Source organism: Castor canadensis, chromosome 8, assembly GCF_047511655.1.
Source record: "Castor canadensis chromosome 8, mCasCan1.hap1v2, whole genome shotgun sequence".
NCBI classification, from domain to species: Eukaryota; Metazoa; Chordata; class Mammalia; order Rodentia; family Castoridae; genus Castor; species Castor canadensis.
The window spans coordinates 98,790,425-98,806,523 of NC_133393.1; the positions used below are offsets into that span (position 1 = coordinate 98,790,425).

A 16,099-nucleotide genomic window follows, 5' to 3' on the forward strand; every position below is an offset into this window, starting at 1 on the left:
CTATATTCAATTACCTGCATAATAATTGACATGTGTATAACATTTAATAGTTCACAACACACTTTCATATGTATTATCCTCATGACAAGCCCAAGGGGTAAGATTATTTAGCCCTATTATGCAGAAAAGGAAAATGAGGCGCAAGCCAGCAAGGAGTGAAACCAAGATATGGATCTAGGTCTTTGATTACAGTTTTAATACACATACTCAACCAAGATACTTGCCAGCCAGTTCCTCTTCCTCCTAATGCCATTGTCCTGCTTGAGTCAGGATCTGAGAGAGAAGAGGGTGGATGAGGAATGAAAGAAGAAGAAGGGAGATGGGGGTAGGATGAGGGGTACTTTGACCTAATTGCTTTGTTTCACATCTTGAACTTCTCCGGTCCTTCTACATTTCTATTCCCTTGCATAGCTTCTTGATGGCGATTTATGAAAGACGAGAGATTAATTTTTATTCGTGTACTTGGAAATAAGGGAATTAAGGTTGGGATTATCTACTGAACTCTAAAATGGCCTAGATAATAATAACTAACATTGAGTGTTACTATGTGCCAAGTATTAAGCATTCTATATATGCTAACTCATTTAATCCTCACAACAGTCCTGAAGTTGTTAAAGGTATATTATTAGAGGCAAGCGTATTGCAGTGTATTCCCATTTTACAGATGAGGAAATAGGCAGAGTTTACCTGGTTGAAGTTTATACAGCAAAGTTGGAATTCATGCGATCTTATTCTAGTAGTAAGGCTATCCTGTGTAGACAGCTACAGAATCTAAGTACAAACTTAAGTCATTCTGTGGGGTTGACGGGATGTTTTTCTTTTTTTGTTCCCACTAAGACTGTTTCTTCTCCTGGGGGAGGAAGGGAATATGCTTTCCCCATCCCTATGACAAGGAAGTGTGTCAAAACACTTATGCAATAATGAAGGTATTGACCAACCCCTATGCCCACCTCTGGAGTGAAAATGTGGAGAGGACTTCTTCCTCTCTTATTTATTCATATCCCAGACTCCTCCTTTGTGTCATTTTTGCTGACCCTGGATCAGGATGCTCGTTATGCACCTGTGGCTTTGTCACAAACAGGGATTGTATACGCAAGGCGAGGCCGCTGTTTTCCGTTGGAATGTCTGGCACATCTACAACCCCTTAGGAGGGAATGTGCTACAGAACATGCATACTAGTAGACACACTTACAAACGTGTGTGTATTTTTGCTGGGTGTTGCTATGCCCAACCCGGGGCCTCGTGGCGGGACTAAAACAGCTCAATATTTGGCTTTTTGAGTGTTCCATGTATGATGCAATAACAAACCGGTGGCGTCATCATGAGGTCACTGCGGGACAAGGGAAAAGAGGCGGGGAAGGGCCCGCCTTCGAGGGGCGGAGCTCCCTCGCTCAGCTCTCGAGGCCCCCCTTTTCTCTCTGTTCATCTGAGTGTTTCCAGAGCCTCTTCCGTCGGATTACCCTCACTCAACAGAAAGCTCGGTTTTCGATCTCGGCCTTTGAAGATGAGGCTCTGGTGGGTCGGAGAATGTGTAGAAGCACTGCCCCCAGTTTTAAGTTTCATCCAATGAAGAAGCTGAGGGAGGGACTGGCAGGCGGGTCGGTGACGTAATGCAGATTGATTGGCATTGAGGCCATCGATGTTCTGGATTAGCCACGAGTTTCGCCAATCCAGAGGCAGGGGTGGGACGGGGCAGGCGCAGAGACTTGGTTTGGCTGGCCTCGATTTAAAGAGACAGAAGGTGTCGGGGTCCTGGAAGACTGTCCCCAATACCCTCCCCCCAAGTCTTTGGGACCACTGTGGGTCCTCAGAGCTGGGGAGATGGTTTGCGGCGGCTTTGCCTGCTCCAAGAATGCGCTGTGCGCTCTCAACGTGGTCTACATGGTAAGGTTTTAGAAGTGGGGAAGCTTCAGGATGGAAAGGCCAGTGAAGAGAATCTCTAGGGGTCTTCAGTGGGGAGAGGGTTGTACTGGGGGGGCTCGGGGAAGATTCTCAGGAACTTCCGATGAAGAGGGGATTCCTGGGGACTTCCGTGGAACAGGAGAGACTTCCGGTGATGAAGGGGCTTATCTAGGGGTGGGGAGGCGTGAGCTGAAGGCTCTAAGCACAGGGTCTCATTCCTCACTTCTCAGATGTAGTTTGTTCTCAAAACAGAGGCAGTGGACGACGTCTGTATATTGAGACCCTTCCTCCCCACCCCCATCCCATTCTGCCCTCCTTTGCGAAAGCGCCTGGAGATGCTCCTGGATCCAATAGCACACCCTTTACCCTATTCACACACAGCTCATTTATCCTACTGCCCCAGTCCCTTTGTAATGCCTTTGGCTGTCTGCACACCAGAATTCTTTGAGATGTACTCTGCTTTCTGTTTCTTGTAGCTGGTGGGCTTGTTGCTCATTGGAGTAGCTGCTTGGGGTAAGGGCCTGGGTCTAGTGTCCAGCATCCACATCATCGGAGGAGTCATTGCTGTGGGAGTCTTCCTTCTCCTCATCGCAGTGGCTGGACTGGTGGGTGCTGTCAACCACCACCAAGTCCTGCTATTCTTTGTATCCTGACCTGAAGTTACGGGAGAACCTGGGCTCTTGGGAGGGCTTTGTCTAGGAATTAGAATAGGGAAGGGACTTCAGGGATAGTGGAGACATGTCTCCTTAACCTGACCTATGCAATGATCCACAAAACAAAACTTTTTTTTTGAACTTGGTAAGGTTGTGTAATTTCTATTAACAAAAATGAAACAAAAGAATCTAGATTTTTTTTTTCCCATAACTTCCTCTCAGTATATGATCATCCTTGGTTTGGTCTTCATCTTCCAGTTTGGAATCTCTTGCTCATGTCTGGCTATTAACCGAAGCAAACAGGTAAGAGAATACCCTTTCAAATATTTGCTTGCCTTTTTTTCCCCCTTTAGTTTCTCACCCTTACTTCTGGGAACTTTATTACCCCAAACCACCGTTAGGTCTATTACTTCCAGGCTCACACCATTTGCTTCCTCTGGGATGTATGGTTTAATTCTCCATGAGGACCTAAAGGGAGGTCCTTAAAAAGTAGACATTTACCATTGCCTGTTAATTGTGGCATACCATATGTTTCTAACAATGCCATCTTTGCAATATTAGGGAAATTGAGGCAATTGAACTGAGATCAGAGTGTAGGGAGATTAACTTCCATGTGTCTGTGTCCTCTAGACAGATGTCATCAATGCTTCTTGGTGGGTCATGAGCAACAATACCCGGCATGAACTGGAACGTAGTTTTGACTGTTGTGGCTTGTTCAATCTTACAACTCTGCACCAAGATGACACTTCTTGCAATGCAGTGAGTTGGGGGATGGGGGAACACAGCAGGGAAAAAGGTAGAAAACTAGATAAGGACAACGTCATTGCCTCTCTCTAGCAGCTCTTTTGAATTGGGATGTGTGTTGGAGGGAGGATAGAGGCTGGGGATTTAGCCAAGTGGGATTTCAGTCTGTATGATACTGGTCAGATATTAATTTCTAGGGATATTCACTCTAGGTATTTGGATAGGAAATGTGACTTTGTATTCTGCACATACATCCTCAGATCTGCAAGAGCAAGAGCTCTATATGCCAGTTGTGTGGAGAGAAGTTTCTCAAGCATTCAGATGAAGCCTTGAAAATCCTAGGAGGTGTTGGACTCTTCTTTAGCTTTACAGAGGTAACATTCTCCGGTTCTCTCATGTATACTCCTTCTCTTGTTAATCCTCAAGGTTCAAATTGATTTGTGCTTCTCTTTCCCTTTGTTCCTATAGATCCTTGGTGTTTGGCTAGCAATGAGATTTCGGAATCAGAAGGATCCTCGAGCCAACCCCAGTGCCTTTCTATAAGACTTTGAGTCCTTCTGACATTTCTTCTGCTCTCTCTCAGCTTTTTACTCCTCCCAGTGAAAACCTAGGTCTGTGCCTAGGCTCTTTGCCACATCTCCTAAAACTGAATGAATGGCTAAGCTTTATGCTTTGACCTGTTTGGTGGGAATGATTACAGGGAATAGAAAGAAAAACTTTCTCCCTCTCTCCAAGGGAGATATGGACAGTTCCTGGGAATGCATGGCCGGGGGGGCGGGGTTTGGAGTTATTCTTAGCTGTTTTCCTTCTTCACTCTTCAATATGATGAACCACTCAACACACCTTAGCCTGGCTCCTAGAGTACATCAGGGAAAGAGCCAAGAAAACCACCAAGAACTCTTTGGAGGAGGGTGGGGCACAGGGTTTGCTGCACATTGAACCCAGGGCCTCACACATGCTAGGCAAGTGCCACCACTCAGCTACATTCCCAGTCCCACCAAGAACTCTAGTAATAGCCAGGTCCTGGTGTGAGGAAATTCAGTAAATATAAAAATAAAAGCTATTTTAACTCCATATTCAAAAGAAAGTTCCTTTCCAATCTTTGTCAGTCAAGGGGCTCTACTGCCTACCTAGGCCATGTTTTAACTTAAAAAGAGAGAATCTTTAAAGTCTTACAGAGAAGTTCCTTCTTTCAAGTGGGTTCCCAAATCTCCCATGGCAAAGCCAATTAGAGAAACATTAAAAAAAAAAAAAAAAAAAAAAGACCGCATTTCTTTGTCTTGTTTTGTTTTCCTGTATAAAAAGGACCCCGATTTTAAGGACAGGGAGGGGAAGGAGGGGATATACCCTTAGTGTAGAGAAAGAGGGGGACAGGAGGATAATCTTCAAAGGGTGGATAGGGAATGTCATTAAGGCAACAAAATGTTCTCTGTAAAAAGCTGGAGGAGTTGCCACAGTTTCAGGGGAAGGCAGAGGTCGCCTTCTCAGTGGGGTTCTCTCCACTCAAGTGTCCAGAAGGGGGAAATGGCACCCACTCCACTGCTCACTCCGGATCACCTTCTTCCTTATGTAGATAAGAGTGCTGCAGGGCTCGGAAGGCAGAAATTCTCTTGTGTGGGTTAAAAGTCAGCATTTCCTAAGGGGAGAGACAAAGGTCAAAAAACCATGGGGCAGATGGGGGGGAAGACTGCTGTCTACCCCCAACATACCTAGGATGGGCTCTCTATTTTTCCATATCCTGGTCTGTGGCTGTTCAATCACAGTAGGAATAAAAAACTGTAGCCCACTTACCAACCAGGTCTTATGAACCACAATGGTCTGGGCCCCATTATGACCCCATTTCTCAGCCCCATCCCACCTCATGCCCATGTCATTACCAGCAGCAGCTGTGCTCCAGACTCTTCCATCTCAGGCACCACTGACTGCACTGGATGAGGTCCTCTGGGGGCAAAGGCTCCTCTGGGTAGAGATACATCTCGAGGCCAGTCATCCTCTGGGGGCAGTCCAATCAGACTGTGTGGACAGGAGAACTCTGGTCAGGAGGATCATCCTCCAGTTTCCCATCCCCAAGGGCAGAGCCAGTTGCCATCCAGGGCTCAGCAGAAACAGGACTCAGAATGAAAAATTTCTTTCCCCTTTCTTGGGCACTTACTCAAAGATTTTCCCTAACTGGTCAGCTTCAGAGTTTCCACAGAAGAGAGGCCTAAGGTGAGGAAGAATACAAGGTATCAGTCCCTTTCAAAGACAGTGGAATGACTATTGCTAAGTGGTTTACAGAGAATGGAAACTAAAGGGATGTGCAGTTCCTAATTCGAGGACATTTCAGAGTTTTGGATTATAGGTAGGAGATTATAGGTGATCAGTAACACTCAAGTTAAAGAATGGGCAATGTGGGCTGGGGTCATAGCTTGGGGAGAACACTTGCCTAGCATGCACAAGGACCTGGGTTGGATCCCCAGCACCACAAAAAAAGAGTAAGACATAGACATGGTTTATAAACCTAGAATAAGGAATTGCATGTCTGGGGTTATAGCTCAATGGTAGAATACTGGCCTAACATATGTGAGGCTGAGTCAATCTCCAGCACCACAACAACAACAAAAAAGCCTGGAGGGGAGTGGACTCAAGATGGTTTAAGGTTTTGAGTGCCATACTTTCGACGAAACATCTCTGCAAAGATACAGCCAACACTCCACATGTCCACAGGTGTTGCATATGTAGACTGTAGAAGAACTTCAGGAGCACGGTACCAGAGTGTAACAACCTAAAGGGAACAGAAGTGGGTGAGTTCCCACCTGGTTACCCTGAGCCCCAACTGCTTGCCTGAAGGCACAAAGCAAAAGACTTCTTAACTGCTATGGAAAACCACTCTTACCCCCCAACCCATTTGGGCTACCAGCTTTGTACTGACCACAGGTGTAAGGGCCATCTGGTAGCTGTAGATTCTGGCCAAGCCAAAGTCAGCCAATTTGACTGTCCCACCACTCGTCACCAGAATGTTCTCTGGCTTCAGGTCTCGGTGGACGATGCAATTGGCATGAAGAAAATCTAGACCTCTTAGAAACTGGCGCATCAGATCCTGGTTTGGAAGGGAGAGATACAGACTCACAGTGGAAATAGGTACCATACTTAAAATTCCTACAAGTTCACTACAAAGGTCTCAATGAACCTCTCATCTACCTATCCCACTCACCTTGATGGTCTCAGCTGGCAAGCCTGGTGGGGGTGCCTTGTCCAGATATGTCCTTAGGTCTTGGTCTACATGCTCAAATACTAGGGTCACCTTGATCTCCCGGTCAGTTCGGGAAGTGGCACAGACGTCCATCAGCCTGGCCAAAATAAATGGTCAATCCCTGGTCAGTTCCCTTTGATGCAACATGGCCTCCTGTATTTCCTCAGGGTCCCCACTCTCCTAACCACACACCCCATTATGGGTTCTTTTCCCCTTTGCTCCTCACCCTCCACCTTCTCACCGGACAACATTGGGGTGCTCAAAAGCCTCCAGCCGCCTCAGTAAGGCCACCTCACGAACTGTGCTGATGGGAAGGCCCCCTCCGGCTCCTCCTCCATTGGGGACTCTCACACTCTTGAGGGCCACAAAGTGGCCACTGTGGGGATCACGGGCCTTGTACACCGTCCCATACGCACCGACACCAATTTCAGCCACAGGCTCATATCGAGAGGTAGCCATTCTCAGATCGGGGAGACCCTACAATCACAAAGACTTCCACTACCAAAATTTCCTTCCACGATTAGGACGCTATGAGCCTGCATCAACAAAGTGACTCCCACAAAGACAGCACAAACACACGATCACTGGCATCCCACCCTCTTCCCAACCATCCAGGGGCCGCCCCTCAGGTAACACAATGACTGCCACCAAATCCTCCAGCCACGTGATGCTCTAGAAGAAAAAATTACTTTTTTTCCTTTGCGGCCATCGTGCCGGACACAAAGGATATCACATAAGACACACGCCTTGCATCCAAGACTCCATAACTCAGTCCCTAAAATTACAGCTGCCCCGCCACATCTCGACAACCACAAAGGCCCCACTTCCCGCCCTTGGGCGACCCTTCCATGAGCCTGCAAGGCGCACGCGTGGGAGGCCGCGGGGGGCGGGAACTGATCCCCATTCCTGGGTAGAGGCTGCACTTACTTCACGCCCAACCAGGCCCGTTATCGGGGCTCCGGAGCCGTTCCCTGCGGCGCCATACACCCGAGCTCGGTCCCAGGCAGCAGGACGCTAAGGGACGGACCATAGACACAAGCCACAGGCTAGAGAGGCCCCCTTACCCCCACCCTCACCATGTGACCATCTGCCAAAGAGGCGCGCGGAAACCGGGAGGGCGGGGCGAACGCCGGACGTTCCGAACACGTGACCTCTACCCAGGCGCAGATGGGAGGGGGGTGGTGAAGGGAAGAGGGCGGAGGGCTGATGGCAGCCACGTGATCTGTTGCTATCACACGTGACCGCTTGACATTGCTCTGAGGAGCAGAGGCGTGGTTACGCAGCGGAGCCGATGACTGGCTGTGGAGGGGGGGCGCGTGGGGGTGAGAGAGGGTGGAGCCCGAGGCGGTGCCATGACGACCTGGGCCACCCAGATCCCAAGTCGCGGTTGAAGGCCAATCCCCGGCGCTTCTCCAGTCTCGCTACACTTTTTTCTGTGTCGCTGTGTGGGTGAGGGCTCCGGGTGAGGGTAGGGGATTCCGGTATCAGAAGTGATGCTGCTGTCACCTTTTCCACCGCCACGGGAAAGCATATTCTTATTTGTGTCCGTTTGCTCATGCAACGAAATTTTATCAAGTGCTTTGCTTTTGGTTTGTATGTGATGTTTTTGTTTTGGTTTTGATGTCTGTACTAGCCTTTTGAAGTAGTGATAAAGCCGTGTGGCTAAAATAGGGAGCAGACGGTGCCCATTTGAGGTCAAAATGAGGATTAAAAAATGGACGGAAAGAGTACTATAGTAATTCAACAGGAAGATTGGCAAGGGAATGCCCAACCCTCTTCCCAGCTTCTAAACCTCCCTGGGAGTGTTAAAGAAAGACTGAGAAGTTCTTGATGAACAGGAATACTTGACCAAAAGTTTTTTTCCAGTACTAACATTCTGAGATTTTGTGACGTGTGTATAATGTGTCATATATGAACGGATAGATACAAGGGTGAACACGTGCAAGGAAGTCACCACCACCTGAGATCACCACCTTGCATTGAATGACTAGAGCCCCTCTGCAAACCTTGTGACTCCTCATTGGGGTTACATCCCCTCTTTTTCGCCATTGCAGCTGTATTTAGCCTTATTGCTGCCCAGAACAGTTTTTCCAAAGTGGCTTCGGTCCACAAAAACCTAGGTAAACTGAGGTAACTTTCCCTGTCTTATTGGCTCCAACTTTATTATTTCCCAGACCTTGGGGATATGACAGTAAGGGACCACTGTCCCATTGTGAAAATTTGTCCAAAATCTGAAGCCCTTTTAAATTTGTTGGTGCTGAATATTGAGCCCAAGGCCTCGTGCATGCTAAGTACACCCTCTATCACTGAGTTACACCCCCCCCTTGAAAATATGAAATAGTTTTATTACTTGCTTGCCACACCTTTCACCTTAACTTCTATCCAACTGGCTGAGAATATGAGTTCGGACTTGAAGATTAATATAAATCATGATTCAGGACAAAATGGAAGATAGACTTCCTCCTTTTTTGGTTTTCATGCTGGATGGACCATTGGAGACTAGTATGAAAAATCTGAACTGGCTAACAGGCTGGAGAGATTGGTGTTTTGCTGGCTACCTTGCTAGGGCTGGTAGGACTGTAAGCCTTCTGGAAAGCATGAGCCTGTCAACCTCCGTACTTACTCATCACTAAACTTCACCTTCCACATGAGCACACCGGTAGCTTACTGTCATTAAACAGGAATGGTCCTCCTTTGTCTGCTTCAGTCCCAGCTCCTTTTTTTGCTTCATTCATTTGTCCATTCAAAACACCTGAATGCTTTATTAAAAACATTCGTCCCTCCTCTCACCTTCTATTGAGGAGCCTTAATTTGGCAATCTGTACCTGGCTCCATCTCCTCCATTCTCCTGTTAATTACTCTTTTACTAATTAATTTTTTCCCAGTATATTTGACCCAGTGGGCTCCCCTGGAATCCCTTTTCCTTCAGCTTTGCAAAAGGGATGAAAGGGACGGTGTAAGTGTAAGGCAGAAAAAAAAAATGTGATGGACCTAGGGACAACTGACTCTCAGGGTCAAGGCTCCCATAAAAACAAAGAGCTGTGTGTTCATAGTAGTAGAGGTGAGGGCAGGAGGGTACCAGGAAAGACACTCCTATCGTCCCTTTAACATTATCTCCCTTTGCTCACTCACCTCCCTCACACATTTCAATCAAACGCTCTCATTGTCGCACAATCGGATTCCATTACTTACACACTCACCTCTCTTTCGCAGTCCCACGCCCATCACACTTTATAGTCTTTTGTGTAAGTGTTCATTGCTTGAGTCCATCCCTTGCCAACTTACATCCCTCACACCTCGGACCCTCGTACAGCTTTTTCTTTGCACACTCCCACTGTGCACAAGCCTCTCTCCCCCGGTACACCTGCACCCTTGACCACTCACCTTCCATCCTCACCCCCTCATCCCCACCCAATACACACACCTACCTATTCTTCTACCCGACTGCACACTCCCCTTCCTTGGCCACTCCCCTCTCTCCACCCTCCCCGGGCTCGCACACTCGCCCCGCCCCTGGGGACACCTGCTCGTGCAGGGCAGGGCGGGGATGCGCAGCCGCGGCCCCTTCTCTCTCCCTCCCTGCCCCGCCCCTCCCTCCATCCCTCACCGGCTCCCCGGCTCCTGCCCCGCCCGCCCGCCGCTCCGGGGGGGTCTCCGCCGCCGCCGCCGCCGCCGCCGCCGCCGCCGCCGGAAGGAGCCGCCATTTGCCACCACCGAGCGCACGGGCCGAGCCGAGCTGGATCCGGGAGCCGGAGCGGGACTGGGGCCGGGAGGACGGCAATGGGGGGCGGCCCCGCCGCAGGAGGTCCTGGGCGCGTAACCCCCGGGGCTCGGCCGGCTCCGGACCCGGACCCGCGGGGCGCGGCACCCTGAGTCCCCCTCCCCGCCCCCTGCCCCGGCCATGGCTGCCCACCCCGCCGCCCCTGGGCCGCCAGCCTTCTCGGCCCCGCGAGCCCCGGAGCCTCGGCGGCGGCATCAGTGAGAGGCGCTTGCAGGCCCCAAGACCCCAGTCGGGTTCGCCTCTCCAGCGCGCGCCCCCTTCCCGGCCTTGTCCTCTCCCCTCCCCCCGCCGCCCGACAGCCCCCTTGCACGCTGCCCCCCGCCCCCCGGCGCCTGGACGATGCTCAAGTCTCGGCTCCGCATGTTCCTGAACGAGCTGAAGCTGCTGGTGCTGACGGGCGGGGGGCGGCCCCGGGCCGAGCCGCAGCCCCGGGGGGGCGGGGGAGGCGGCTGCGGCTGGGCGCCCTTCGCCGGCTGCTCCGCCCGGGATGGTGAAGGCGACGAGGAGGAGTACTACGGGTCGGAACCGCGGGCCCGGGGCCTGGCCGGTGACAAGGAGCCACGGGCCGGACCCCCGCCGCCGCCTGCGCCGCCACCGCCGCCCCCAGGAGCGCTGGACGCCCTGTCGCTCAGCAGCAGCCTGGACAGTGGGCTCCGAACCCCCCAGTGCCGGATCTGCTTCCAGGGCCCGGAGCAGGTCAGGCCGGGGTACCCGGCCGGGCGGGGAGGGGTGGGGGCGCGCACCTGGGGCATCCGCGGAGACCGCGAGCGAGGGGCGGGCCTGAGGAGGCTGGGCGGGCCCCAGGACCTGGAGTGGGTTTCGGGTGAGGTTGGGCGGCTGGCTGGAGACTCCTAGAGAATAGCGTTAGGGTTGAGGGGTCTGGGGTCCCCAGGAAGGGATGGGGATTTCTCCTGGGAGGGCTCGGAATCCCTCTCACCCATTAACGGGAACAGCCTTTCTCCCCTACTTCCCTCACCCCAGAGTCGCCATTGGCTGAGAGGACCTATTCTCTCGAGGTGGGCAGAAAGGAGAGTGCATGTGTTTCCACCTTGAGGGGAGAGACCCGGCCAGCATCCTGCCTTACTCAGTATTTCTCCTGGTGGGGTACTTTTCATCATTTCCCAGTCGGCAACTTTCTACCTAATTCTAAAGAGCCGCCTTTGTTAAATTTTATAAGCAGAGTTGTCCCGGGATAGTGCTAGAGGATGTCTCTGTGTACTGAGAAATGATTCCTTTGCTAACGGGGAACATATTCCATTCTCACCCCCAGGATTTCTCCCCTTTTTATTACCTGAAAGTTGAGAACAGAATCCATCCAAGTCTCCATTTGTACTCCCCATCATTGCGATGGGGCGGGGAAAGGAAGGCATGGGTCAGAAGCTCTTGAGCTTCCCTTCCTTCTGGCTCCTAGGGGAAAAAACCTTCCCTTTGGGAGGTTTTTAAAGACCACTGTCTCTAAGTTCTAGGGGAAGACCTGGTCTTTCCCCCACCCCCCATCCTTCATCCCTTTGGCATGGGAAGTTTGCCTTGAGCTCTAACTTTCTTGTTTTATAATGCAGCCTTAGCCTCTTTCTTTGTTTTGGGTGAAAGGCTTGAGGGTTTTTTGTTTTGTTTTGTTTTGTTTTTTGTTTTGCGGTACTAGGGCTTTAAACGCAGAGCCTGCACCTTGAGTCACTCCACCAGCCCTTTTTTGTGATGCGTTTTTTTTTTTTTTCAGATAGGGTCTGACAAAATATTTACCTAGGCTGGTTTCAAACTGCGATCCTCCTGATCTCTGCCTTCTAAATAGCTAGGATTGCAGGCATGAGCCACCGCCAACCGGCTAAAAGACTGGAGGTTTTTTTGTTTGTTTTTAAGTAGGAGAATGACTTACCTGAAGAAGAGTTTTCCCTCCAGGAGCACATGAGGGGTCCAGGTGGTAATGACTGACAGGGGCCCTCCCCACTCTTCCTCTAGGGGGAACTCTTGAGTCCCTGCCGCTGCGATGGCTCAGTGCGCTGCACACATCAGCCGTGCCTCATCCGCTGGATCAGTGAAAGGGGCTCCTGGAGCTGTGAACTCTGCTACTTCAAGTACCAGGTCCTGGCTATCAGCACCAAGAACCCACTGCAGGTGAGGTGCAAGCGGAGGACTCAGAGTGGGTGAGGGCCTTTCAGACATCAGACTGGAGGACTTTCCAGGGATCCTATTTCATCTTATTTACTCTTTTCCAGAATTTACTTGTCCTTCTATTATGGCAGTTCCCAGTCTATAAATCCTCCATTTGTTCTGAAAGACATTTTTAGGTGTCACTTGTATTCCATGTCCTGTTCTAGGTACTGGAACAATGGAAAAGGAAAAGATGATAATATTGTTGATAATAGCAAACCTAGTGTTTTCTGTGTGTCAAGTTTTTGGTGTATATTAACTCTTTCAATCATAACAATCCTGTTAGTTAGATACCATTATTATGCTCATTTTACTGATGAGGACACTGACACATAAAGAGATGTAAAAATTTGCTCAAGGTTACTCAACCAGTAAGTGATGGAGTTAAGGTTTGGAATTCAAACCTATATGCTTTGGCTTCAGAGGACTCAGCCAATCCTGCCTTTCTAAAATGAGGCAGACAAATGGTGTTAGACAAGTGCCACATTTTAGGTTGATCAGGGCACAGAGAAGACAGATGTTACTCTTGCCTGAAAGGTTTAGGGAAGGCTCCAGGAGCCTTCTCTTTTTCAGGGTGCACATCGACTGCCCTCCATCCCTTTCTGTGACTTTTTGGAGCCTTTTCTCCCACACAGTGGCAGGCCATCTCCCTGACGGTCATCGAGAAGGTCCAGATTGCTGCCATAGTTCTGGGTTCACTCTTCCTTGTTGCCAGCATCTCCTGGCTCATCTGGTCCTCACTCAGCCCTTCAGCCAAGTGGCAACGGCAGGATCTGCTCTTTCAGATCTGCTATGGCATGTATGGCTTCATGGATGTTGTCTGCATAGGTAAGGGCACTTTTCTCCCCCTTACCTGCTCAGTATCTCTCTTATTCACTTAACTTCCCTGCCCATCTCTTCAGTTTCATGGCCACACTCTATGCCATTGGGGGCCTTTAATGCTGTCCTGGTACTCCTCCCTTTCTGCTTCTCCTGGTTTCTTTTCACTGCAGGAACGCATGCGTAAGACCTCTGGCATAGGTCTGGGCAGTAGATGACCCTGGACTTCTCTCTCTCTTGCTCAGGCCTCATTGTCCATGAAGGCTCTTCTGTTTACCGCATCTTCAAGCGCTGGCAGGCAGTAAACCAGCAATGGAAGGTCCTGAATTATGACAAGACCAAGGACATAGGAGGAGATGCAGGAGGAGGGACGGCAGGGAAGCCGGGCCCTAGGACCTCACGGACGGGCCCCCCTGCTGGGGCTACCAGCCGTCCCCCAGCTGCCCAGCGCATGCGGACGCTCTTGCCTCAGCGCTGTGGTTACACAATCCTGCATCTTCTTGGACAGCTACGGCCACCAGATGCCCGTTCCAGCTCCCATTCAGGCCGAGAGGTTGTAATGAGAGTCACCACGGTCTGACCTGGACTCCAGGAGCAGGGATCTTAAGTCAATGAATCAGCCAGAGATGAGCTCTCATGGCTGCTGGAGGTACCACCTAGACAAGGGTTTGGGGTACAGTACCCCCACCAATGAGGATCTCTGTGGGCAGCCTCAAGCTGGAGACATTGCCTGGCCTCTACTGCCCACTGGGTAGAGACACCTGGATAACATTCCAGCCTTCATTGACAGCTCTTCACACTCATCCTGAGATGACCAGTGGGAAGGCAAGGAGAGCAGCTTTTCTTCCTGGAGAGAACCATCTTTACCTCAGTTCCTAGGGCCTCCAACCCCCTGAATCCACCATGGTGACTTGGTGAAGGGGGACCAATGCCAGAGAAAAGGGGCTGTAGACCCCCCATTCCCCACCCCATGGCCACAGGGCATCTGGCAATAAGACTAGTATACATTGACCTCCCGTTCCCTGCATGAGGGCGGGGGACTTCCCCCTGCTCCACCCCCCCATTGCATGGGGGAAGGGCATAAAGAATCATTTATATGCACGTGAAGACTCCTTTCTCATCCAGGGCTTTTCTGGAGGGCTGCAAGGTGTGGGAAGGTTTCTCTGCACAGGTTGCAAATCCCAAATGCAGCAGTGGGTTCTGAGTTGGAGGCATGACTCCCACTTGCTGGTGAATAATTCACATTGGCTGCTAGGTGGCAGTGCTCAGAGTATCTGAGGAGGGATAGACCTGCCACCTGTGAGTTGTATGATTTAGAAAAAAATCTCAATGCTATGGTTTTCCTGTCTACCTCACAGAGTTGGAATGAGGATAAACAAGGAGCAGGTTGGATGCCATTGAAAGGAAAATCGATAAAGGCACAAAAAGATTTCTAGACTAGTTAATGGTCTATTTAATTCAAACAGCTGGGATAACAAATTCTGAAGTGTGTTTTTCATCAGGAGTTGCATAGAACCTGGGAATTTTGTGTTGAGCGATAATAGTTATGGAAATATGAGAGGAAGTAGACATTGCAAATGTGAAGGCTGATGGATATTTGGAGGAATGAGAACTCCTGACCCTCTTAAACATTGGGACCTGAGGTTTTGGAAAAGGCTCGAGCCATCCAATCCATCTTGTTCTGAGAGCATCTGAGTTCTGTTAGTCCCTCCCATGTACTGTGCTCCACCATAAAAATATTGTGCAGTGAATATGGGATAATTTGAGTGAGATGAAGAGACCTCCCCCTAACGTGATGAGATTAGCCCCAATTTAAGCTGTTTTTAAGGCAGTTCAGGCTCACACATCTGAGACTGGTGTGCCCAGCTAGAGGTATTAAGCAGAAGACATTGTGCTTAAAGGTAGCAGCATTTAGGGCTGTTGTTTTTAGAGAGAATTGAGGACTGGTTGAAATGTGGGTCAGAGGGCTGGGTGGCAGTATGGGGGGATTATAGCTCAGTGGTAGAATGCTTACCTAACAGGCATAAAGTCCTGGGTTCAATCCCTAGCACTGCCAAAAAAAAAAAAAAAGTGGGTCAGCTTGAAGCCTGGTTCCTTTCTCCAGAGGCTTGGGGGCTATGAATTATATGAATGATGTCTTTTAAGTGAGCCATTCTTCAGCAATTAAAATAATTCCTTCATATATTGCTAGTGTCAGATACAGAGGCCTTACTTATTATTGGTCCTGCTCTTAAGGAAGGTGCTGTTCTGCCTCCTCCCTTGGGAGGGTTTGGAGAAGATGTTTCTCTTCTAAAGACCCAGGTATCCTTGCACAGAAAACCTTGCTCCTGAAGGGGTCTTGGCTGCTGTCCATGGTGCTGGCATCCAATTTTGCTTGGGAATGTAGGAACCAAAGCTGAACTGGGGTCTGACTTACTTCCAGGTTCTAAGGAGATCAGAGTAAACAGGGGACTGAGGCTGAGCCCTCCATCTTCCCAATGGGAAACTGTTTACCAAAAAACTTATCCCTCTATACTCCTCAATTCGGGAGTCAGAAGAATTAGACTTTATTGACTTGCCATTCACAAAAGAGCTGGTGGGAACCAGATGAGAGACAGCAAATCATAGTGACTGTTAATACATATACTGGCAGGCAGACACATGGAGTTTCTATGTCAAGCCTGGGCTGTCACCTGTGATGGCTCATGGAAGCTGACTCATATTCAAGAACATAGACACACACACAGTCTCTATTTCACTGTGGGTCCTAAAGCCAGACATGGTGAGACAGTATTTTTTACTTTCCTTCAGCACCAAAGGAGGTCTTGGGATGGGGTTGAG

At 49.9% G+C, this 16,099-nt stretch overlaps 3 protein-coding genes across 9 annotated transcripts; 2 read left to right on the top strand and 1 right to left on the bottom strand.

The window, feature by feature from the left end:
• The first annotated feature begins 1,678 nt into the window (after positions 1 to 1,678).
• On the top strand, positions 1,679 to 4,564 carry Tspan31 (tetraspanin 31). Of its 5 annotated transcripts, none has more exons than XM_020163478.2 (6): positions 1,679 to 1,884; positions 2,379 to 2,507; positions 2,814 to 2,858; positions 3,186 to 3,314; positions 3,560 to 3,673; positions 3,768 to 4,564. In XM_020163478.2, the coding sequence occupies exons 1-6, from the start codon at positions 1,822 to 1,824 to the stop codon at positions 3,840 to 3,842; spliced, it is 555 nt and encodes a 184-aa protein (XP_020019067.1). In that variant the 5' UTR covers positions 1,679 to 1,821; the 3' UTR covers positions 3,843 to 4,564. The 5 variants fall into 5 exon arrangements, with proteins under 5 accessions (XP_020019067.1, XP_073939871.1, XP_020019059.1 ...); XM_020163470.2 differs by having other exon boundaries at positions 1,680 to 1,884; positions 2,778 to 2,858; XM_020163462.2 differs by having other exon boundaries at positions 1,683 to 1,884; positions 2,379 to 2,546; positions 2,778 to 2,858.
• Positions 4,079 to 7,673, bottom strand: Cdk4 (cyclin dependent kinase 4). Of its 3 annotated transcripts, none has more exons than XM_020163451.2 (8): positions 7,459 to 7,670; positions 6,773 to 7,008; positions 6,493 to 6,628; positions 6,211 to 6,378; positions 5,954 to 6,063; positions 5,452 to 5,502; positions 5,177 to 5,312; positions 4,079 to 4,935 (listed from the first exon to the last, which is right to left on the bottom strand). In XM_020163451.2, the coding sequence occupies exons 2-8, from the start codon at positions 6,988 to 6,990 to the stop codon at positions 4,843 to 4,845; spliced, it is 912 nt and encodes a 303-aa protein (XP_020019040.1). In that variant the 5' UTR covers positions 6,991 to 7,008; positions 7,459 to 7,670; the 3' UTR covers positions 4,079 to 4,842. The 3 variants fall into 3 exon arrangements, with proteins under 3 accessions (XP_020019040.1, XP_073939868.1, XP_073939869.1); XM_074083767.1 differs by lacking the exon at positions 7,459 to 7,670 and adding an exon at positions 7,221 to 7,436; XM_074083768.1 differs by lacking the exon at positions 6,773 to 7,008 and having other exon boundaries at positions 7,459 to 7,673.
• A 2,436-nt stretch (positions 7,674 to 10,109) lies between these two features.
• Marchf9 (membrane associated ring-CH-type finger 9) lies at positions 10,110 to 15,382 on the top strand. The gene is made up of 4 exons (XM_020163438.2): positions 10,110 to 11,008; positions 12,269 to 12,424; positions 13,096 to 13,288; positions 13,525 to 15,382. The coding sequence occupies exons 1-4, from the start codon at positions 10,652 to 10,654 to the stop codon at positions 13,857 to 13,859; spliced, it is 1,041 nt and encodes a 346-aa protein (XP_020019027.1). The 5' UTR covers positions 10,110 to 10,651; the 3' UTR covers positions 13,860 to 15,382.
• The last annotated feature ends 717 nt before the right edge of the window (positions 15,383 to 16,099 follow it).

Bases quoted from the DNA above. Each gene is read 5' to 3' on its own strand.
- Tspan31 (XM_020163462.2), top strand. From the start codon at position 1,822: ATGGTTTGCGGCGGCTTTGCCTGCTCCAAGAATGCGCTGTGCGCTCTC. The intron at 1,885-2,378 runs GTAAGGTTTTAG...TGTTTCTTGTAG, and splicing joins CTCTCAACGTGGTCTACATG to CTGGTGGGCTTGTTGCTCAT. The intron at 2,547-2,777 runs GTATCCTGACCT...ACTTCCTCTCAG, and splicing joins ACCAAGTCCTGCTATTCTTT to TATATGATCATCCTTGGTTT.
- Cdk4 (XM_020163451.2), bottom strand. From the start codon at position 6,990: ATGGCTACCTCTCGATATGAGCCTGTGGCTGAAATTGGTGTCGGTGCG. The intron at 6,629-6,772 runs GTGAGAAGGTGG...TATTTTGGCCAG, and splicing joins GAGCACCCCAATGTTGTCCG to GCTGATGGACGTCTGTGCCA. The intron at 6,064-6,210 runs GTCAGTACAAAG...TGTTCCCTTTAG, and splicing joins AGATGGCCCTTACACCTGTG to GTTGTTACACTCTGGTACCG.
- Marchf9 (XM_020163438.2), top strand. From the start codon at position 10,652: ATGCTCAAGTCTCGGCTCCGCATGTTCCTGAACGAGCTGAAGCTGCTG. The intron at 11,009-12,268 runs GTCAGGCCGGGG...CTCTTCCTCTAG, and splicing joins GCTTCCAGGGCCCGGAGCAG to GGGGAACTCTTGAGTCCCTG. The intron at 13,289-13,524 runs GTAAGGGCACTT...TCTCTTGCTCAG, and splicing joins CATGGATGTTGTCTGCATAG to GCCTCATTGTCCATGAAGGC.